This window comes from Mesitornis unicolor, unplaced genomic scaffold, assembly GCF_000695765.1.
Source record: "Mesitornis unicolor isolate BGI_N332 unplaced genomic scaffold, ASM69576v1 scaffold24828, whole genome shotgun sequence".
NCBI lineage: Eukaryota > Metazoa > Chordata > Aves > Mesitornithiformes > Mesitornithidae > Mesitornis > Mesitornis unicolor.
In genome coordinates, this window is record NW_010204239.1 from 6,071 (window position 1) to 21,826 (window position 15,756).

Below are 15,756 nucleotides of genomic sequence, written 5' to 3' on the forward strand. Positions count from 1 at the left end.
TTTCCAAAGAATAACGTTGACCTGTATTTAAAGTATTTGAGAATGTCAAACTTAATTTGATTAAAGTTTTGAGATTCTGTTAATTTCTCTATCAGTACCATTCAGAAATGTATAATAACTTCTTTGAATGTTTGATTTTCATCTGAATGAAATGTTTATTTTAGACCTTGGAGTAAAAACCGTTACCATTTCTCTCTTAAGAAATTATATATGGAAGACTCACAGAAATATATGCTTAAATTACTTGGCTTTTAACACAGTACTGTTTTGTGTTGCAGAAATATTTGGGATGGCAGTATAGTTGTGGAGAGAGTTTTCAAAAGTGGCAATCGAGAAGTTGTTGCAGTACGTAAAAGATTATTTTGTCTTTTCAAAAGATCCTTACAGTGTATGTCTTAAGCCCTGTTACACTTCTATTCCCACTTACAAACTGACAAGGAAAAAAAACCATGATTGTCATTTGAGTGTTTTCTTAACCGCTTCACTCTTAACTGAGGAGTAATTGTAGGTTTTAAATCCTTTTAAGCTACTGCTTTGAATGTCACTTTTAAAGAAACCTAATTGTAATTTGATCACTGTTGTTAATTGACAGTGGCCAGATCAGTGATTGTGCTTCCTTCATTTCTGCATACCCCCTTCAGACAAAGCCTAAAAGTAAAATGCTTTAGTGGGTTATGATAAACTTTGAAGTTATGTAAGGACATAAAAAAATTTCCAGCATCTTCCTGATTATCATCTTGATGTTTCACTTTCTGTCCATGATCAAAATAACAAAATATTTCTCTGATTTTTGACTGTGGATATTAAAATAATCCTGAACCGAGTAATTTCAGCAATGCAAATTAACTGCTACGTGAGGTTTCTTTCTCCAGTTCTAAGGGAGACTCTGGAAGACCTTGGCAGGTATATGCTGTGTCTTGGCAGTCCTTAGTCATTGTTTTAGATCAAAGTTGGAAATAGTAAAACACAGCTAATTTGGTTATCAGAGTGGCAAAGAAAGTAGCCTCTTAAATACTGTGTATCTTCAGGGGACTACTACCTCTTCACATGTGTGCCCTCAATGTCTAATAATGTGTTCTAGTGATAGCATTACTATTATGCTATTCATTTGTTGTACCCTCTTTGTGTTTGTCTTCTTAGCACCTTTAGCTTTAAATTGTGAATTTTTGGAAACTAAGCTTTCTGTAAAGAGGTGTGTTTTCTTTTGCAGGTAGAAAGCAGTGTTCCATCCCATGTGCTGGAATGTGTACTCCAAGAACTAAAAGGTTTACAAGAATTTCTGGATAGAAATTCACAGTTTGCTACAGTGGGAGCCCTTGGAAACCCAAGGTATTATTCATTATGTTAAATTTTCTAGTGGTATTTAATGTTCAGCTCTTGAAAAACTATACCAGGTGTATCTGTGTTGTGTTGATGTATGATCTCCAGCTGCAGCTATTCAGATGCTAAAAATGAGTTATTAGATTTTATCTTTAAAAGATACAGTATTTGTAGCATATTAGTATCTCTTTTTATTTTGGAACTGAAGTTTTAGCACACCAGCCAATCTACAACAGAGGCTTCTGGGTTTCATGCGGCCAGATGGTGGCAGTTCACAACAAGTCCAGCAAGAACTTCAAAGGAAATATCATGGTATGTAACTACTTTCAAACAGGAAGTTATCAAGGAATGATGCATTTGGATGTTGCCTTTCTCCCTTTTCTAGTTAAAAGTTCTCAATAAAAATGCCTTTTCTTCCATACAAATTCCATTAATACAGCATACTCAGTAAGTTTTTCAGGAAAACCATTGTAGTTTGGAAGCTATCTTTGCTAGCATCTTGCTTTTACTTCCATACCATATCATACTGTTCTATCGGGAACAGTGCTTTTACAGTGATGTGAATGTGAAAAAATAATTTCTATAACAACTGTACTAGAGATGAAGTATATACTCGTGTCCTGGTTTTGTAGAATTCCCTTTTAATGTCTCAGCAGAGTTGAATTTGTGAAAAAAACTGCAGTATTTGTTTTAGTGAACACAAGTTGATATACCTTTAGCTGGCATAGAAATTTATTTTGCGTTTGTGCTAGGACTGGTACGATAATATGCCAGTATTTACTTTTTCAAGGTTTTGTTTTTGTCATGGTTTAACCCAGCAAGCAGCTTAACACCATGCAGTCTGCTCACTCAAATCCTCCCCACTCTCTGGTGTGATGGGGTAGAGGATCAAGAGAGTAAAAGTAATAGAAGTCATCAATTGAGATAAAGACTAAAAAGAGTTGAGATAAACTAAAGACAGTTGAGATGAACCAAACTGAAATAATAATAGCAATGAATTGCAACAAGAATAGGAACAATGATAATAAAGCAATCAAAAGTTACTCGGCTCACAAACAGCATCCACTGGCCATATGCCAAGAAAATGTGACAAGAGAAGGTTAAGCCTCAGGAACTGAGACTGGCCGCCATCACTGGCTTCTTCCTCCTGACACTCGCCCTTTACAAATTTATAAACATTAATGAGGTCACCCCTCAGTCTCCTCCAAGCTAAAGAGACCCAGCTCCCTCAGCCACTCCTCAGAAGGGAGATGCTTCACTCCCTCCATCATCTTTGTGGCTCTGCGCTGGACTCTTCCAAGCAATTCCCTGTCCTTCTTGAACTGAGGGGCCAATGTCTTTTTAATTTCTGGTGCTTTTTCTGTACTGCTCACTTTCAATGGTGTGAATGAATTTTTTAAAAAGAAACTATGTAGAATTTGGTAGACATTTAATTTATTTTTTAATTATTTTTATGCATTCCAAAGCCCATAAACCCTTTTGGATTGTTAAATGACACGATATAATTATTGCTGCCTCATTTCTGAACTGTAAGCACTCAAAAATAAAGACATACATTGTTGCAATTGTGTTCCACCCATTTAATAATTATGTCTATATTAATCTTAAAGTAAATATAATACATCTTAACAGATTTAAATGTTGCTAGAGTAGTTGTTCTTCCTTTAAAGACAGTGTAGACAGTGTTGACCAAAGTTGTAACTGTAATTGTTCTTTCTAGAAGAAAATACAGGTAATGGAACAAAAAAGGGGATTATGCATGGTTTTAATTTTATTTCTTTTATGCTCATCATAAATATATATATATAATAACTATTTATTAAAAAAACAGGCAAAAATTTAAGACTGAGATGTAAATCCAGTGTGCTTTCTCAGAAAGTACTCCACCTGCGTTGCAGTTTGAAATAAATGTTAACAGATGGTAGTTGTTTTGAGGAAATGTTAACATGGCACTTTCTTGCAAAGACAGCTAGATAGCATTAATCAAGAATGGAAGAGAAAGAAGAAAAAAAAAATTAAGGAAGGGTCCTACAGGAAAGCTAGGCAGGGACTTTTTACCAGGACAGATAGCAATAGGATAAGGAGGAATGGTTTTAAACTGGAAGAGGGTAGATTTAGACTAGATATTAGGAGGAAATTCTTTACTGTGAGGGTGGTGAGACACTGGCACAGGTTGCCCAGGGAAGTTGTGGATGCCCCCTCCCTGGAAGTGCTCAAGGCCAGGTTGGACAGGGCTTTGAGCAACCTGGTCTGGTGGGACATGTCCGAACTGGATGATCTTTAAGGTCCCTTCCAACCCAAACTTTTCTGTGGTTCTATGATTCTAAGAGATTGTCAACAAGTAACTGTTCTATGTGTTTCAAATTAGCATGTACATTTTGAGGCTTTACAATAACAATCTCCTTGCTTTTTCAGCTGAGGCACAGCTAACTGAGAAGACATCACTTCAAGGCATCCAGCAGCTTGTTCGCAAAACCTGCCAGGCATTGGCTTTGTGGAAGTTGCTGTGTGAGCACCAATTCAGTGTTGTTGTGGGTGAGCTTCAGAAGGTACGATCTGAATCATATGACTTTAATTTGTTTGTATTTAACATTGAATTTCTTTTGCTACCGAAATATTCCTAAAAGAGTATTACTTTAATCCACTGAAAAACATGTCATGAATTTTAAATCACATACAGATTTTTATTCAGGTTGCAAGTGTTTAAGAGACCGGTGCATAGTATTGACCTCATAACCCAATTTTAGCAACCTGTCTCTAACAATAGATTTTAGTTTACTTTTATTAACAGTTGATAATGAATCTGGTGTTAGAAATTACTGTGTTTTCATCTTAAGCACATTCTTCAAAATGTGCTGAAAGAAATCGATGAGTGTTGTCCAGCTGAGTGGAATTCACTCTTAGCCATTGTGTTGGTAAAGATTTAACAGTGGAGAGCAATATAGTTATAAAGTCTCAAACCCTTGCACTTCTGTGTAAGTAGCAGTCCAGAATGTAACACAGAACAGCTGAGGTTGGAAGGAACCTCTGGAGATTATCTGCCCCTCTGCTCGAAGTAGAGTCAACTGGAGCAGGTTGCCCAGGACCAAGTCAAGTAAGGTTTTTAGTAGCTCCAAAGATGGAGATTCCATAGCATCTCTGGGCAACCTGTTCTGGTGTTCAACCACCTCTAGAGTAATACAGATTTTTCTTTTGTTCAGGTGTAATTATTTTTGCTTAAGCTTTTGACCTTTGCGTCATGTCCTGGTACAGCTTTTTCCTTGTGTTGTACAAGGAGTTACCTAATTGTTTAACAAATAGAACTTTTCCCTATGTCAGTAGTTTCAGAGTTTATGTAATAGTATTTTCATGCTGCTAGTGATCATCCATACACACTACATAAACACTACTGGCAAATGTGAGCAAATATTCCTAGTAATTAACAAAAAGTTAATAGTCTTCAGTGTAATTTAATATAAAAAGCATGAGGAGTACAGACCTAAAACTTTTTAAATTCTTTTTTTGCATCTGTCATTGTTCTCATCTATGGCAATACTCTTATGGTTCCCATTATTAAAAACTATTACATGCTCATTTTATAGGGTGTGCATTCTGACATTGCCCTGCAAAGTAAGGGGAACTGCTAATTCCATTCTTCCAGAGATCTGAAACAGAAATGACACATAATGAAGATGGCAGAAGAAGTCTGTGAAGAATTCTCACTATCTTTTGGCATCCAAGGGTCTAGTGCCTTCATTAAAACGGCTTTCTTTATTATTTCCATTTTGGTATATAATGTGTATTTTAAATGTATTTCTGTGCTGTGCACTTCAGTCATTGGAGTTTTGTATGCTACTGGTGTAACATTGTGTCGTTTCCAAACAGAATGAAGTAAAAACTTTGGTAAACAAATGAATTCTGTCTGTCTTCAGGAACTTCAAGAACATCTAAAGATTACTGCTTTCAAAGACTTGGTAATTAGAGACAGAGAGTTAACTGGAGCACTCATTGCTTCTCTCATAAACTGTTACATCAGAGACAATGCTGCTGTGGATGGCATCATTGCCCATTTGCAAGATATCTGTCCTCTTCTTTATAGTACTGATGATGCTGTGTGTTCCAAGGTAAGTGCACTTCCATATTTTACAAAATACACCAAAAATACAACTTCAGAACATGTTCAAAGGAGATAAGTTGGGCAGCTTGTCATTATGTTCAAGTAGTTTCAGGATTGCAAGAACTAATGAAGGCAGGTTGTGTGCGTATTTGTGTCTTGTAGCTGATTAATGGTGAAAATTATGCAAGCTCTGGTTTAAAGCATTTGCAGTTATTTGTAGTGTTCATAGGGTCTTTACCTCCAGTGTGATGTCTAATAAAACTGTCTTCTTGATGTTGATAAAATATGTTATTACTCCAGTCTGTTCTTAGCATAGTCTCTTGTGTCTGTTGCCTAGGTTCATCCAATTTGTGGAAAGATAAGTATGCTTAAGAACTTCACTTTTTGAAGCTTTTCAAATCAGTTTGAAAAAAATAACTGGTGAGGGGAGAATAGGGAACCAGTTGGCTATTTAAGTCTTGAGCCCTTCTCTTCACTGCCATTGAAGAGTCTTTCTGATGTAAACTTAGTGTTATAAAGTAACGAGAAGGTGCTTTTTAGAGGGTGATGTTTCTGCTCTTTCAGCTTTGAAGTTCAGAATAACAACACACTAACTCAGAACAGTATCCATGATCTGTTCTTGGTGTATTTATGTGAGTAATTTCCATTTTCCCATCATTTGTCTATAGGCAAATGAACTGCTTCAGCGGTCTCGACAGGCTCAAAGCAAACTGGAAAAAGAGAAGATGCTAAGAGAGTCACTGAAAGAGTACCAGAAGATCAGCAATCAAGTAGACCTTGCTAATGTTTGTGCACAATATAGGCAAGGTAAGTGGCAATCACTGATCAAGTTCTGGTAGTTTCTGTAGTATCCGTTTGTGCCATCTTCTTTTTGTTTCTATACTAACTTTCATCTTGTATAGTGTTTTACCATAAACAGTATCTTCATAACTCTTACAATAAATAGGTGTCAACATGTTCTTGTTTAAAGCCTTTTTAGATTTAACCAACCAAAAAACTCACTTCAGTATAAAAAACATTCCCATCTACTTACTTAATGTTGTAGTGTCCATTTGTTTCATATATATGGTAAAAATGTTTTTAGGAAAATTGTTGGGCCATACATAAGCAGAGGGTATATGACTGTACTTTTGCAAGTAATGTAAAGTTTTATACCAGATAAGCTCTTTGAAAGACGGTTCTGAATCCTGTTTTGTGCAGTGGAAGCTAGTACATAATTTAAATGTAGATGTAACTTATAAGAGTCAAAATTTCAGCCTCTGTACAAATATGTAACTTCAAACTTGCATATAATCCCACAGGTTAGATACGGGCATAAACCTTTTATACAATACAGACCATAGTGAATAAAGTTTCTTTTTCCTTGATTGCTAAAATGGGAAGTGTTCGATGTCACCATTTTTGATAGATTTAATACAATAATGAATGGTGATACTTGTTTGTTGTTTTTTCTAGTGCGTTTCTATGAGGGAGTAGTAGAACTCTCTCTTACAGCTGCTGAGAAGAAAGATCCCCAAGGTCTTGGCCTCCATTTCTACAAAAATGGAGAACCAGAAGAGGATGTTGTTGGACTCCAAGCTTTTCAAGAGAGGCAAGTTTTCAGGATACTTTCTTACCGTTATATGAGATGCTTTATTTCAGGTGACTGGAAAAGTAATGCTTTTGTGGAAGGTATACAGAGTAGTAACAAGCAAACATTTTATGATAAGAGATACAATATAGGTATTTTTGCCCAGCATGCTTGCTTTTATTATAATTAATGTGGAACCAACTTAATCTGGAACAGAGGGTAAACTGATAGATGCAGAAAACATTGTGATCTGAACATTACAGAAATACATGTTAGAAAGATGATTGGGAACACACTAGACTGTGGCAACTAGGCTGACAATCTGACTTTTTAAAATTTTTATAATTGTATTTACAGGCATACAATACAAAGGCATACATTTGAGAGGAGAAATTCATAGTTGCAGTAAAAATTGTGAGGCTTTTATTTTCTTTGCTCTGTTTACAGATTGAACAGTTACAAGTGTATCACTGACACCCTTCAGGAGTTAGTGAATCAAAGTAAAGCTGCTCCTCAGTCTCCCAGCGTACCCAAAAAGCCAGGTCCTCCAGTGCTGTCATCTGACCCCAACATGCTGAGCAATGAAGAAGCAGGGCACCATGTAAGAAACTCACCAAAAAAAATCACAGCTGCACTCCAGAAAATAGTATGATTTGAAGTGGTGTAGAATTGATGATTTTTTTTTTTAAATTATGGAAAAATTATGAAAGTCAATATTTGTCATTAATTGGCTTTGTTATGTATATACTGTTCATAGAAATGCTGACATGCAAATAACGTGAACATAAGTTCCTGCATACCCCATGTATTCAGGGCTTGATATAATGTAACCACTTCTGGACTAACAGCTTTGGCCTTTTCTTCCCTTAGTTTGAGCAAATGCTAAAACTGGCTCAGCGTTCAACAGATGAACTCTTCAGTATTGCACTTTACAACTGGTTGATACAAGTTGACTTGGCAGACAAACTGTTGCAGGTGAGCTCATCTCTACACAAGAGAAGAATTTGTTGGAGGGTTCCACTGGACTGGAAGAGTTAATTGTAATAATGCTGATGCTTTAGCAAAGAGAGAGCAAGAACATAAATGTTATCTTACGACTTTTGTAGGTTACTGCCCCCTTTTTGGAACCCTACCTTGTGCGGATGACCAAGATTGACCAAAACAAAGTCCGTTACATGGATTTACTGTGGAGATACTTTGAAAAGAACAGAAATTTTAGTAATGCAGCCAGAGTCTTGGCTAAGTTAGCTGACCTGCATAGGTATGGATTATGTGTGATGTATTGCATATATTGAGGTAATTGGGGAAAAACCAAAGAAAAATAGAAACTTTATATATAGGTATTTTAAGAGAAGGACAAGAAAATGCCAATGCCCCAGAATGTTTTTTAAACAAATTTTTAGTGAATGGCTTATATTTGCTTTTAATACAGGCTGTTATTGGAAAGAAATCCTATGTTTATTGTATGTATTATACATTAACTTGCAATGTATTTCCTGTTCTAAATACCATATATTAAGTGGTCATTTATTACACATAATTTTATAATGCAATAGTGTAACTGGAGCAGTAGATTGAGACATACACTAGAACTAAGCCTGCAAGAAAGATTGGTTCAATAATGTCCTGCATGATTTAGTAAAATCAGAAGTTATACACTGTGAGTCTAGTTTGACTATAACTAACCCCCAAATAATTATATTAACTGTCCATTTTATTTTGAATAACTGTTTTGCAGCACAGAAATTTCTCTTCAGCAACGAATTGAGTACATTGCACGTGCAATTTTGAGTGCCAAAAGTTCCACTGCGATATCTTCTATAGCTGCAGATGGTGAATTCCTACATGAACTAGAAGAGAAAATGGAAGTAAGAGAAAATGTTAACCTAAGCTACATTGTAAATGCATTATTTAATTTTGTTTCATTGGTATGCGTTGTTTTTATTACCAGTTCTGTAGAAGCAGTTTTTTGTGCTTTCTTCCCAGTGTGGCAGAGTTATGCAGTTGATAGGAGACTCTGAGGATAAAGTTGATTCTAGGTGTATTCTTAAGCTTTGACTGAATTAAATCAATCTTGAAATACTTTTTTTTTTTTTTTAAACAAGGTTGCAGGGATCCAGCTTCAAATACAAGAAACATTACAACAGCAGTATTCCCATCATTCTTCAGTGCAGGATGCAATTTCCCAGCTTGATGCTGAGCTGATGGATATAACCAAGGTGATTAAAACTTCTCTGTATTAAAAGTCAATTTATCACATTTCAGAGGAAAGAATGTTTTGCAAAGAATGATCCTATGCTGACTAGGAAAAGTAATAGAAAGATAGTTTGGCATTCGTGTCTCAGAATGTCTGTTACCGTAGACTGTCTTTCCCTGTTCTTTGATATTCCTTCACCATTCAGAACTTTAGTTTCTTCCATGTGTTTATCTTCTTTATTAAGTCTCTTAGATTTCTTCATGTATTGGGAAAATTGTTAGAAACTTAAAGAGTACTAATTATAAATGTATAAAATTGGGGATTGAATTTAAGAAGTGAAACTAAATGTAGTAAAATAAAATCATTTAGTGTTTGGCAACAATTACTAAGTTGCACTTTTACTAGTCTGATGTCTACCACATGAAATAAAGAAAAGCTGATTTTAAAAATATCCTTTTTTCCTACTTCAGATGTGAAGTCTGTTAATTTTTCTTTCAGCTCTATGGAGAATTTGCTGACCCTTTTAAGCTCTCAGAGTGTAAGCTTGCAATTATACATTGTGCAGGTCATTCTGATCCTATCTTGGTGCAAACTCTCTGGCAAGAAATCATTGAGAAAGGTAAGTCTTAATGGACTAGGAGTGGTACAAACTAGAACTATAGGAAAATGGTACAGTTAAAGCTTTTAAGACTAACTATGCACTGCTACTGATATGCTGTCTAAGTGAGATGCATCTTTCCTGGAATATTCTGTAATCTATTCAGTAAGCGCAGCTAACTAGTAATTCAGTAATGTCACTACCTTTGGCTTGTGTGTCTGAAGGACAGAACAGTAGTATTTTTAAACATATGTTGGAGCACATTGATTGCATGTATGGCTTGAATAATCACATGCCAGATAACATTTAAAAAGTCGTTTCTTCCCTTCTTGTTCTTAGATGCCATTATATGTGGACTTCAGAATACGTGTGAATTTTTGTCTAAAGGTTCCACTATTGGGAAACTATAATAAAAATGTTAAATTTATCATGACAAAGATTAATGAATCTTCAGGGAGATCAGTGTTTTTATGACGCTGACAGAGGTGGAAGTGTAAGGGTTGTGGCCATTTATAGAGAAGCCGAGTACTGGGCCCAGCTCTGCAAGCCTAGCCACTCAGCTGTGATAATCTGCCTTACCCTTTACCATGAGTTGGAAACTGACTCTCCTTGGGTTTTTTTTCCCTTGGATTTTGTGTTCAAGGTTGCCATTGAGTAAACATTAACAGTGATTTGAGGGAAAAGCTATGCAGCAGTGGTGTTTTTGTGGGTTTGTTGCTGTTGGGTTTAATGGTAGGGTTCTGGGATTCTTGTTTGTTGGTTGTTTTTTTTTAAGTAGATGTCATGGAACTTCAAGGAAACATAAAAATCTGTTAATATATATGCGTACATGCTAAAAAAGTTGTGTTTTCATTTCCTCATGCTGAATTTGCACTGACAATAGTGTAAGATTTTGATGTGTTAGTAAATCTAAGTATGTCAGTGTAGTTGTGTATAAATGTGGAACTTTTTTTCTGAATTTCTCTCTAAATGAATTTTCATTTTCAGAGTTGAGTGATAGTGTGTCTCTGAGCCCCACCGACAGAATGCAAGCGCTTAGTCTGAAGATGGCATTGCTTGGAAAGACATATGCTGGCACACCTCGTTACTTTCCTTTAGGCAAGTTGTTCAGCCTGCATAGTAAATAAACACGAATTACATGGAATGGGTCTCAGCTTCCTTTTTAGACTCTAAAAATAGTTTTAACCTAAGAAAGGTCTCTTTATTTTTAAAAAAAGTAAAAGAAAAGAATATTGATGACTCTGTGATACATATTTACATGTTTTACTGTAGTTATTTGTGAAGTTTTTCGCTGTAACTGAAGCAACAAATAACTTCAACAGTCAGTAGTCATGGAGTTGATCTTGAGGGCAGCTGGGTAGTACTTTTCAGTTTTGTTGAGAGACAAAACATAGAATTCCTACTGACTTCTAATTTTGTAAACACAGTATAATTGTATGATTACAAAACTATTACAGATTTTACGGGTGCAGTTTTTCATAGAATTTATCTAGGCATTTAACGAGACTTTACCATTCTTCACCCTGAATGGGAAGTAAATGAAGCTTAGAAGGCAGGAACAGTTGTTCATGGATGGCTGTGCGCATCCCATGTTAGAAAGCAGTGACATTTGTATCAAAGTACAAAGGAAAAATGTATATTTATACATACAATAAGATTTTAGGCAATTACATTTATCGGCTGTCTTTTGAAGTATCTACTGCAGAAACAGCTTCTGAAAACAGAATTGGGGAGATTTCTGGATCCTTTTTGGAGTTTCTTTCTGCTTTTGAGATGTCCGCATATTGACAACTGGGTATTATATAAAAGCCTGTATTGTAAAAACATTTAGTCCTGAACAACATATTGTTAGTTGTTACTGATGCTTAATCATGATAAAAGATGCAGTAGTGCATACTTCTGTGGCAAAACTATTAAAGTACTTAGTATCAGTAATCCCTATCATGCATTGCTGATAGCTAATACCATCTTTGGAGGTAGGTACATGTTGCATATTCTTCCCTCAATGCAGACTGGGGTAAACTGCTATATGTGCTTCACAGGAGAAAGGTAACGACTGCGTGGAAGACAGAAAATTAAACTTGGAGTAAATGACTTTCAAATGCCTTTCTTTGCTGGACTCCCATTAACAAGCTGGAATCTAAACATCACATTATTTTTGTTCTCCAGATTTTATAGTGCAATTCCTAGAGCAACAGGTCTGCACTTTGAACTGGGATGTAGGTTTTGTAACGTATACCATGCAAGAAATTGGAGTGCAATTGCCAAGGTTGCTTGAAGTTTATGACCAGTTGTTTAAAGCACGGGTAAGGAAAATAGCCACCAAAAAATACTTTGTTTTCAATTACTATCAAGGTCTGTCTTTAGCGGGAAATAATGTAAGGTATGATATATCAAAATACCAACTTCAGAGATTTGTTTTCTTTTTTTACTCAAAGTCTTTTAATGCAGCTTTTTTATCCCCTGTTGATTTTATTTATGTCAGTCCTAAGTATGAGGAAAACTGTTAATGATTTTTCTTCACCTAAAGCTGATTCAGGATTGAATAGGATTAGAAGGAACAGCATATCTTGAATATATTTATTTTATTTCCTATTAATGATAAAAATTATTGCATCTTGTCTAATCTATTGATGCAGTAGGCATAAATAACAAGTCTTCATATTTTTAACTTTTGGTTTGTAGAACAGGTTTAAACAGAATTAAAACAAAGAACATTGACTTGCTTCTTTCTACTCGGATTTCTTAAAGTCTAAGGAGTTCAAAACTTCCTAAAATCTATTACTTTACAAACTGTTAGGTAGTGGAAAACAGTTAAATTCGTGTATGTTTTAGTAGCCAAAAGTAAAAACAGTACTTATGTATAGACTTAATATAGATTCTGTTTCTCTTACATTTTTGTTACAATTAACAAATAATTACCACAGCTGACAATTTGTGTGTATGTACACACAGTTGTTGTTTTTTTTCTTGTTTACGTAATATTTTGTAACTTTTTTTTAGGACCCATATTGGAACAGAATGAAAAAACCTTTACACCTTTTGGAATCTATTCATGTATTACTATCAGGATATGTGCATGATCCAAGCAGAGTCCTTCTGAGGTAAGAAAGGCAACCATGTTCTAACAAATAGTGAAAGACAGATGATATCCTAAAGCACTACACTTCAGCAGTCCCCAAAGTTTTTCTTCTTTTCCTTTGGGTGAATTTAGTATTTCTTTCCTAGCAGTGATTACTGCGACTCCTCATTAAAAACCAGTTGGTAGAAAAGTGTAGAGTCTTCCCTATAAACTACTTCAATAAAGATAATTTTCTTCACTGAATATTCATGAGGAACTGAGAGGATTATTTGTAAATTCTGGCAATATACTTTAAGGAGTAATACAGCCAAGTTTGAGGAAACCTGGGAAAACTGGGAAAAAATAAGAATCTAGTGTTTTGTGAATGAAACAGTAAACTGTTAATGGAGGAAAGCTAGAAGCACTGAGTTCTTGCGTTCTGGAAGAGAAAAGACGAAACTTTGGAGTTTTTATGGAGATAGATCTTCACGTATTGGTTTTAAGAGGTTGGTGATGAATCACTCTCCAGGACTAAAATTCAGCTTAAGTCTGCAACAGTAAAGAATTTACATTTAATATTAGGAAAAGTTTCCGGGTGAAAGAATAGCTGTGCTTGAACAAGCTGCCTGCGTATTACAAAAATCTCTAGCTTTGGCAGCTTTTGTGAATAGACTATACAAACTTCAGTCAGAACTAGATTGTCTCAGAAACAACGAGCAGAACTAGGCAGAGTCTTGATTAACTCTCCTAACCATATTTTTTTCTGATTCTCCTTAAAATATATGTGTAAATATCCCCTGTTCACCTCTAGAGTTTACATCTCTCTTTTCTGAATTGTTTGGTCTTTTATGGCTAGCTGATTTTAATACTCTAACTTACTAGAGCTTCAGAGAATGTTGTCTAATTTTAATATCTGCTTAGATATTAATACCTAATTTGTTGTGATTTGATTCTAATTTTAGATACTTCAATGCTATCTAAATAACGTATACATTGATTGTATTCATAGCTAAAGTAATACCTAAATATTACAGTAGATCTGTCGCGTTGGTATTAAGGGTATGTGTTTTATTGTTTATATTTGATAAAATAAATTTTTCTAATAAATACTTCAGCTGACAGACGTCTTGCTGATACATTTATTATTCCATTAAAACTCAAAGAATGCTCACTTTCTATTTCAGATTAATTCTCATATGCAGAAACAAAATGGAACTTGTTATTACTCTGTTTTCCTTACAGGCGACAATTTACAAATGTGTGCTTGGATGCAGTTAGTTGCTACCTTGTTGAACTTCAGTCTATGAGCCCGACGCTAATGGTGCAGACTACTGTTGGAAATTTTAAATCACTACAGGCTAAACTAGAACGGCTTCACTGATTGACTAATATAAGATGAACTATGAAGCAGAAGTTCAGCTGTCTGCACCGAACCTATGGAAGAACAAATCCTCAGAAAGAAATCCTGAGAATGTATCTCCTGCTGCAGTTATCAGTTGTATGGCCTGTATTCATGCGATTCTAAAGGTATCTACAAACTGTAGAATGTACACGTGACAAAAGGATTCTCTTTACTACCAAATTTTTTGATAATCGAACGCTTTTTTTTACATGATTGAAATAAAAGACATTGTGTGATCTTTCCCTCGTTAATTAAAAATATCTGGAAAATATTTTTCTTTTTCTTTACTTAACACAAAGTAATGGAGAAAAGTAGGATTCTGCAGGTATGAAAAGAAGAAATGACAACGGCAGAAGGCACGATGATGATAAAAGCACATGTAGAAGAGTCAGGTTCTAAATGGGATCATACTGGGGAGCAGTGATGCATTCATAACTCTCTGCATGAGTTTGTGGGCAGGTCTTTGTTATTTAAAGATAATCATTATTTTATAACTATCACTTCGAACACAGCCTGCCTCTGTAAATAGAATATTTAGGATGAAGTTGCAGAAACAAGCACTCTCATTTGTACAGCAAGTGATAGAACAGTACTAAAAGCTCATCCAACTATTTTCCCTATTCCAATAAAATACGTTGTTAAAATCTGTTTAATAAATAGCTCATAAAATCAAATAAGGAAGTCAAGAAGTGACTTCTGTCTACTTTTGTTATATGTACACATGCACCAAATTGTGTATATTCCTGAAAAGGAGCAAAGCCTATGCATCATCCTGCATGCATGCTTCCTAAGATTTTAAAATGTCCTCCTAAAAGGAAATTAGTTTTGTCTCTGTTTTACTGCTATGTATTGTGTATATATTCCACAACGTAAACTGTATAACATGCACAAGAAATTACTAGTTCATGCTGGTGTCGTGGTTTAGGTAAGGCGCACACCTGAGCACCACGATACCCTAGAAAAGGGAGCTAGTCAAAACAAGGATTTCTCACCACTTAAACAGTCATGGGCAAAAGACACTCATCACAGGGAGAAAAAAACAAAACCGTTTTAATTTGTTACCAATAACAACAAGAACAGCGAGAGATACAACCAGATCCTGAAGTCAAATGCGTTACCCCTGCCCCTCCTTTCTTCCCGGGCTCAGCTTTGTTCCTGGTTTCTTCACCACCCCCGCTTTGCCCAGGGGTGCAGGGGGGATGGGAATGGGGGTTGCAGTGAGTTCATCCCAAGTGGCCTCTGCACTTCAGGGGTTGGGAGGACTCCTCCCAGCCTCCCTCTGTGTCCACGTGGTGCCCTTCCCACAGGATAAAATAATAGAATCCTGGAATACCAGGTTGGAAGGGACTACAGGGATCATCAAGTTCAACATTTCAAGGTAAAAGTATAGTTTAAATGAGATGAGTTTAAATGAGAAGAGTCCTCCACAGAAGTCCAAATTGTGGATCTGCCCACAACTGCAGTTTATGCTCAAACTGCTTCAGCCCAAGTCCACAAAGCTCCAATCTGGGT

The 15,756-nt window shown here is 35.7% G+C and overlaps 1 protein-coding gene across 1 annotated transcript in view; it reads left to right on the top strand.

Annotated features, from left to right (window-relative positions):
* NUP155 (nucleoporin 155kDa) overlaps positions 1 to 14,290 on the top strand; it is a gene marked incomplete at its 5' end in the record, with an annotated part of 19,920 nt that extends 5,630 nt beyond the window's left edge. The window contains 17 exons of the mRNA XM_010190998.1: positions 279 to 345; positions 1,211 to 1,329; positions 1,529 to 1,632; positions 3,736 to 3,869; positions 5,232 to 5,423; positions 6,085 to 6,223; positions 6,872 to 7,007; positions 7,434 to 7,587; positions 7,857 to 7,961; positions 8,093 to 8,247; positions 8,725 to 8,854; positions 9,092 to 9,205; positions 9,682 to 9,802; positions 10,769 to 10,879; positions 11,951 to 12,087; positions 12,785 to 12,885; positions 14,085 to 14,290. Coding sequence (XP_010189300.1) covers positions 279 to 345; positions 1,211 to 1,329; positions 1,529 to 1,632; positions 3,736 to 3,869; positions 5,232 to 5,423; positions 6,085 to 6,223; positions 6,872 to 7,007; positions 7,434 to 7,587; positions 7,857 to 7,961; positions 8,093 to 8,247; positions 8,725 to 8,854; positions 9,092 to 9,205; positions 9,682 to 9,802; positions 10,769 to 10,879; positions 11,951 to 12,087; positions 12,785 to 12,885; positions 14,085 to 14,223 — 2,158 coding nt within the window. The remainder of the gene's footprint in view (positions 1 to 278; positions 346 to 1,210; positions 1,330 to 1,528; positions 1,633 to 3,735; positions 3,870 to 5,231; positions 5,424 to 6,084; positions 6,224 to 6,871; positions 7,008 to 7,433; positions 7,588 to 7,856; positions 7,962 to 8,092; positions 8,248 to 8,724; positions 8,855 to 9,091; positions 9,206 to 9,681; positions 9,803 to 10,768; positions 10,880 to 11,950; positions 12,088 to 12,784; positions 12,886 to 14,084) is intronic.
* Positions 14,291 to 15,756: the final 1,466 nt, after the last annotated feature.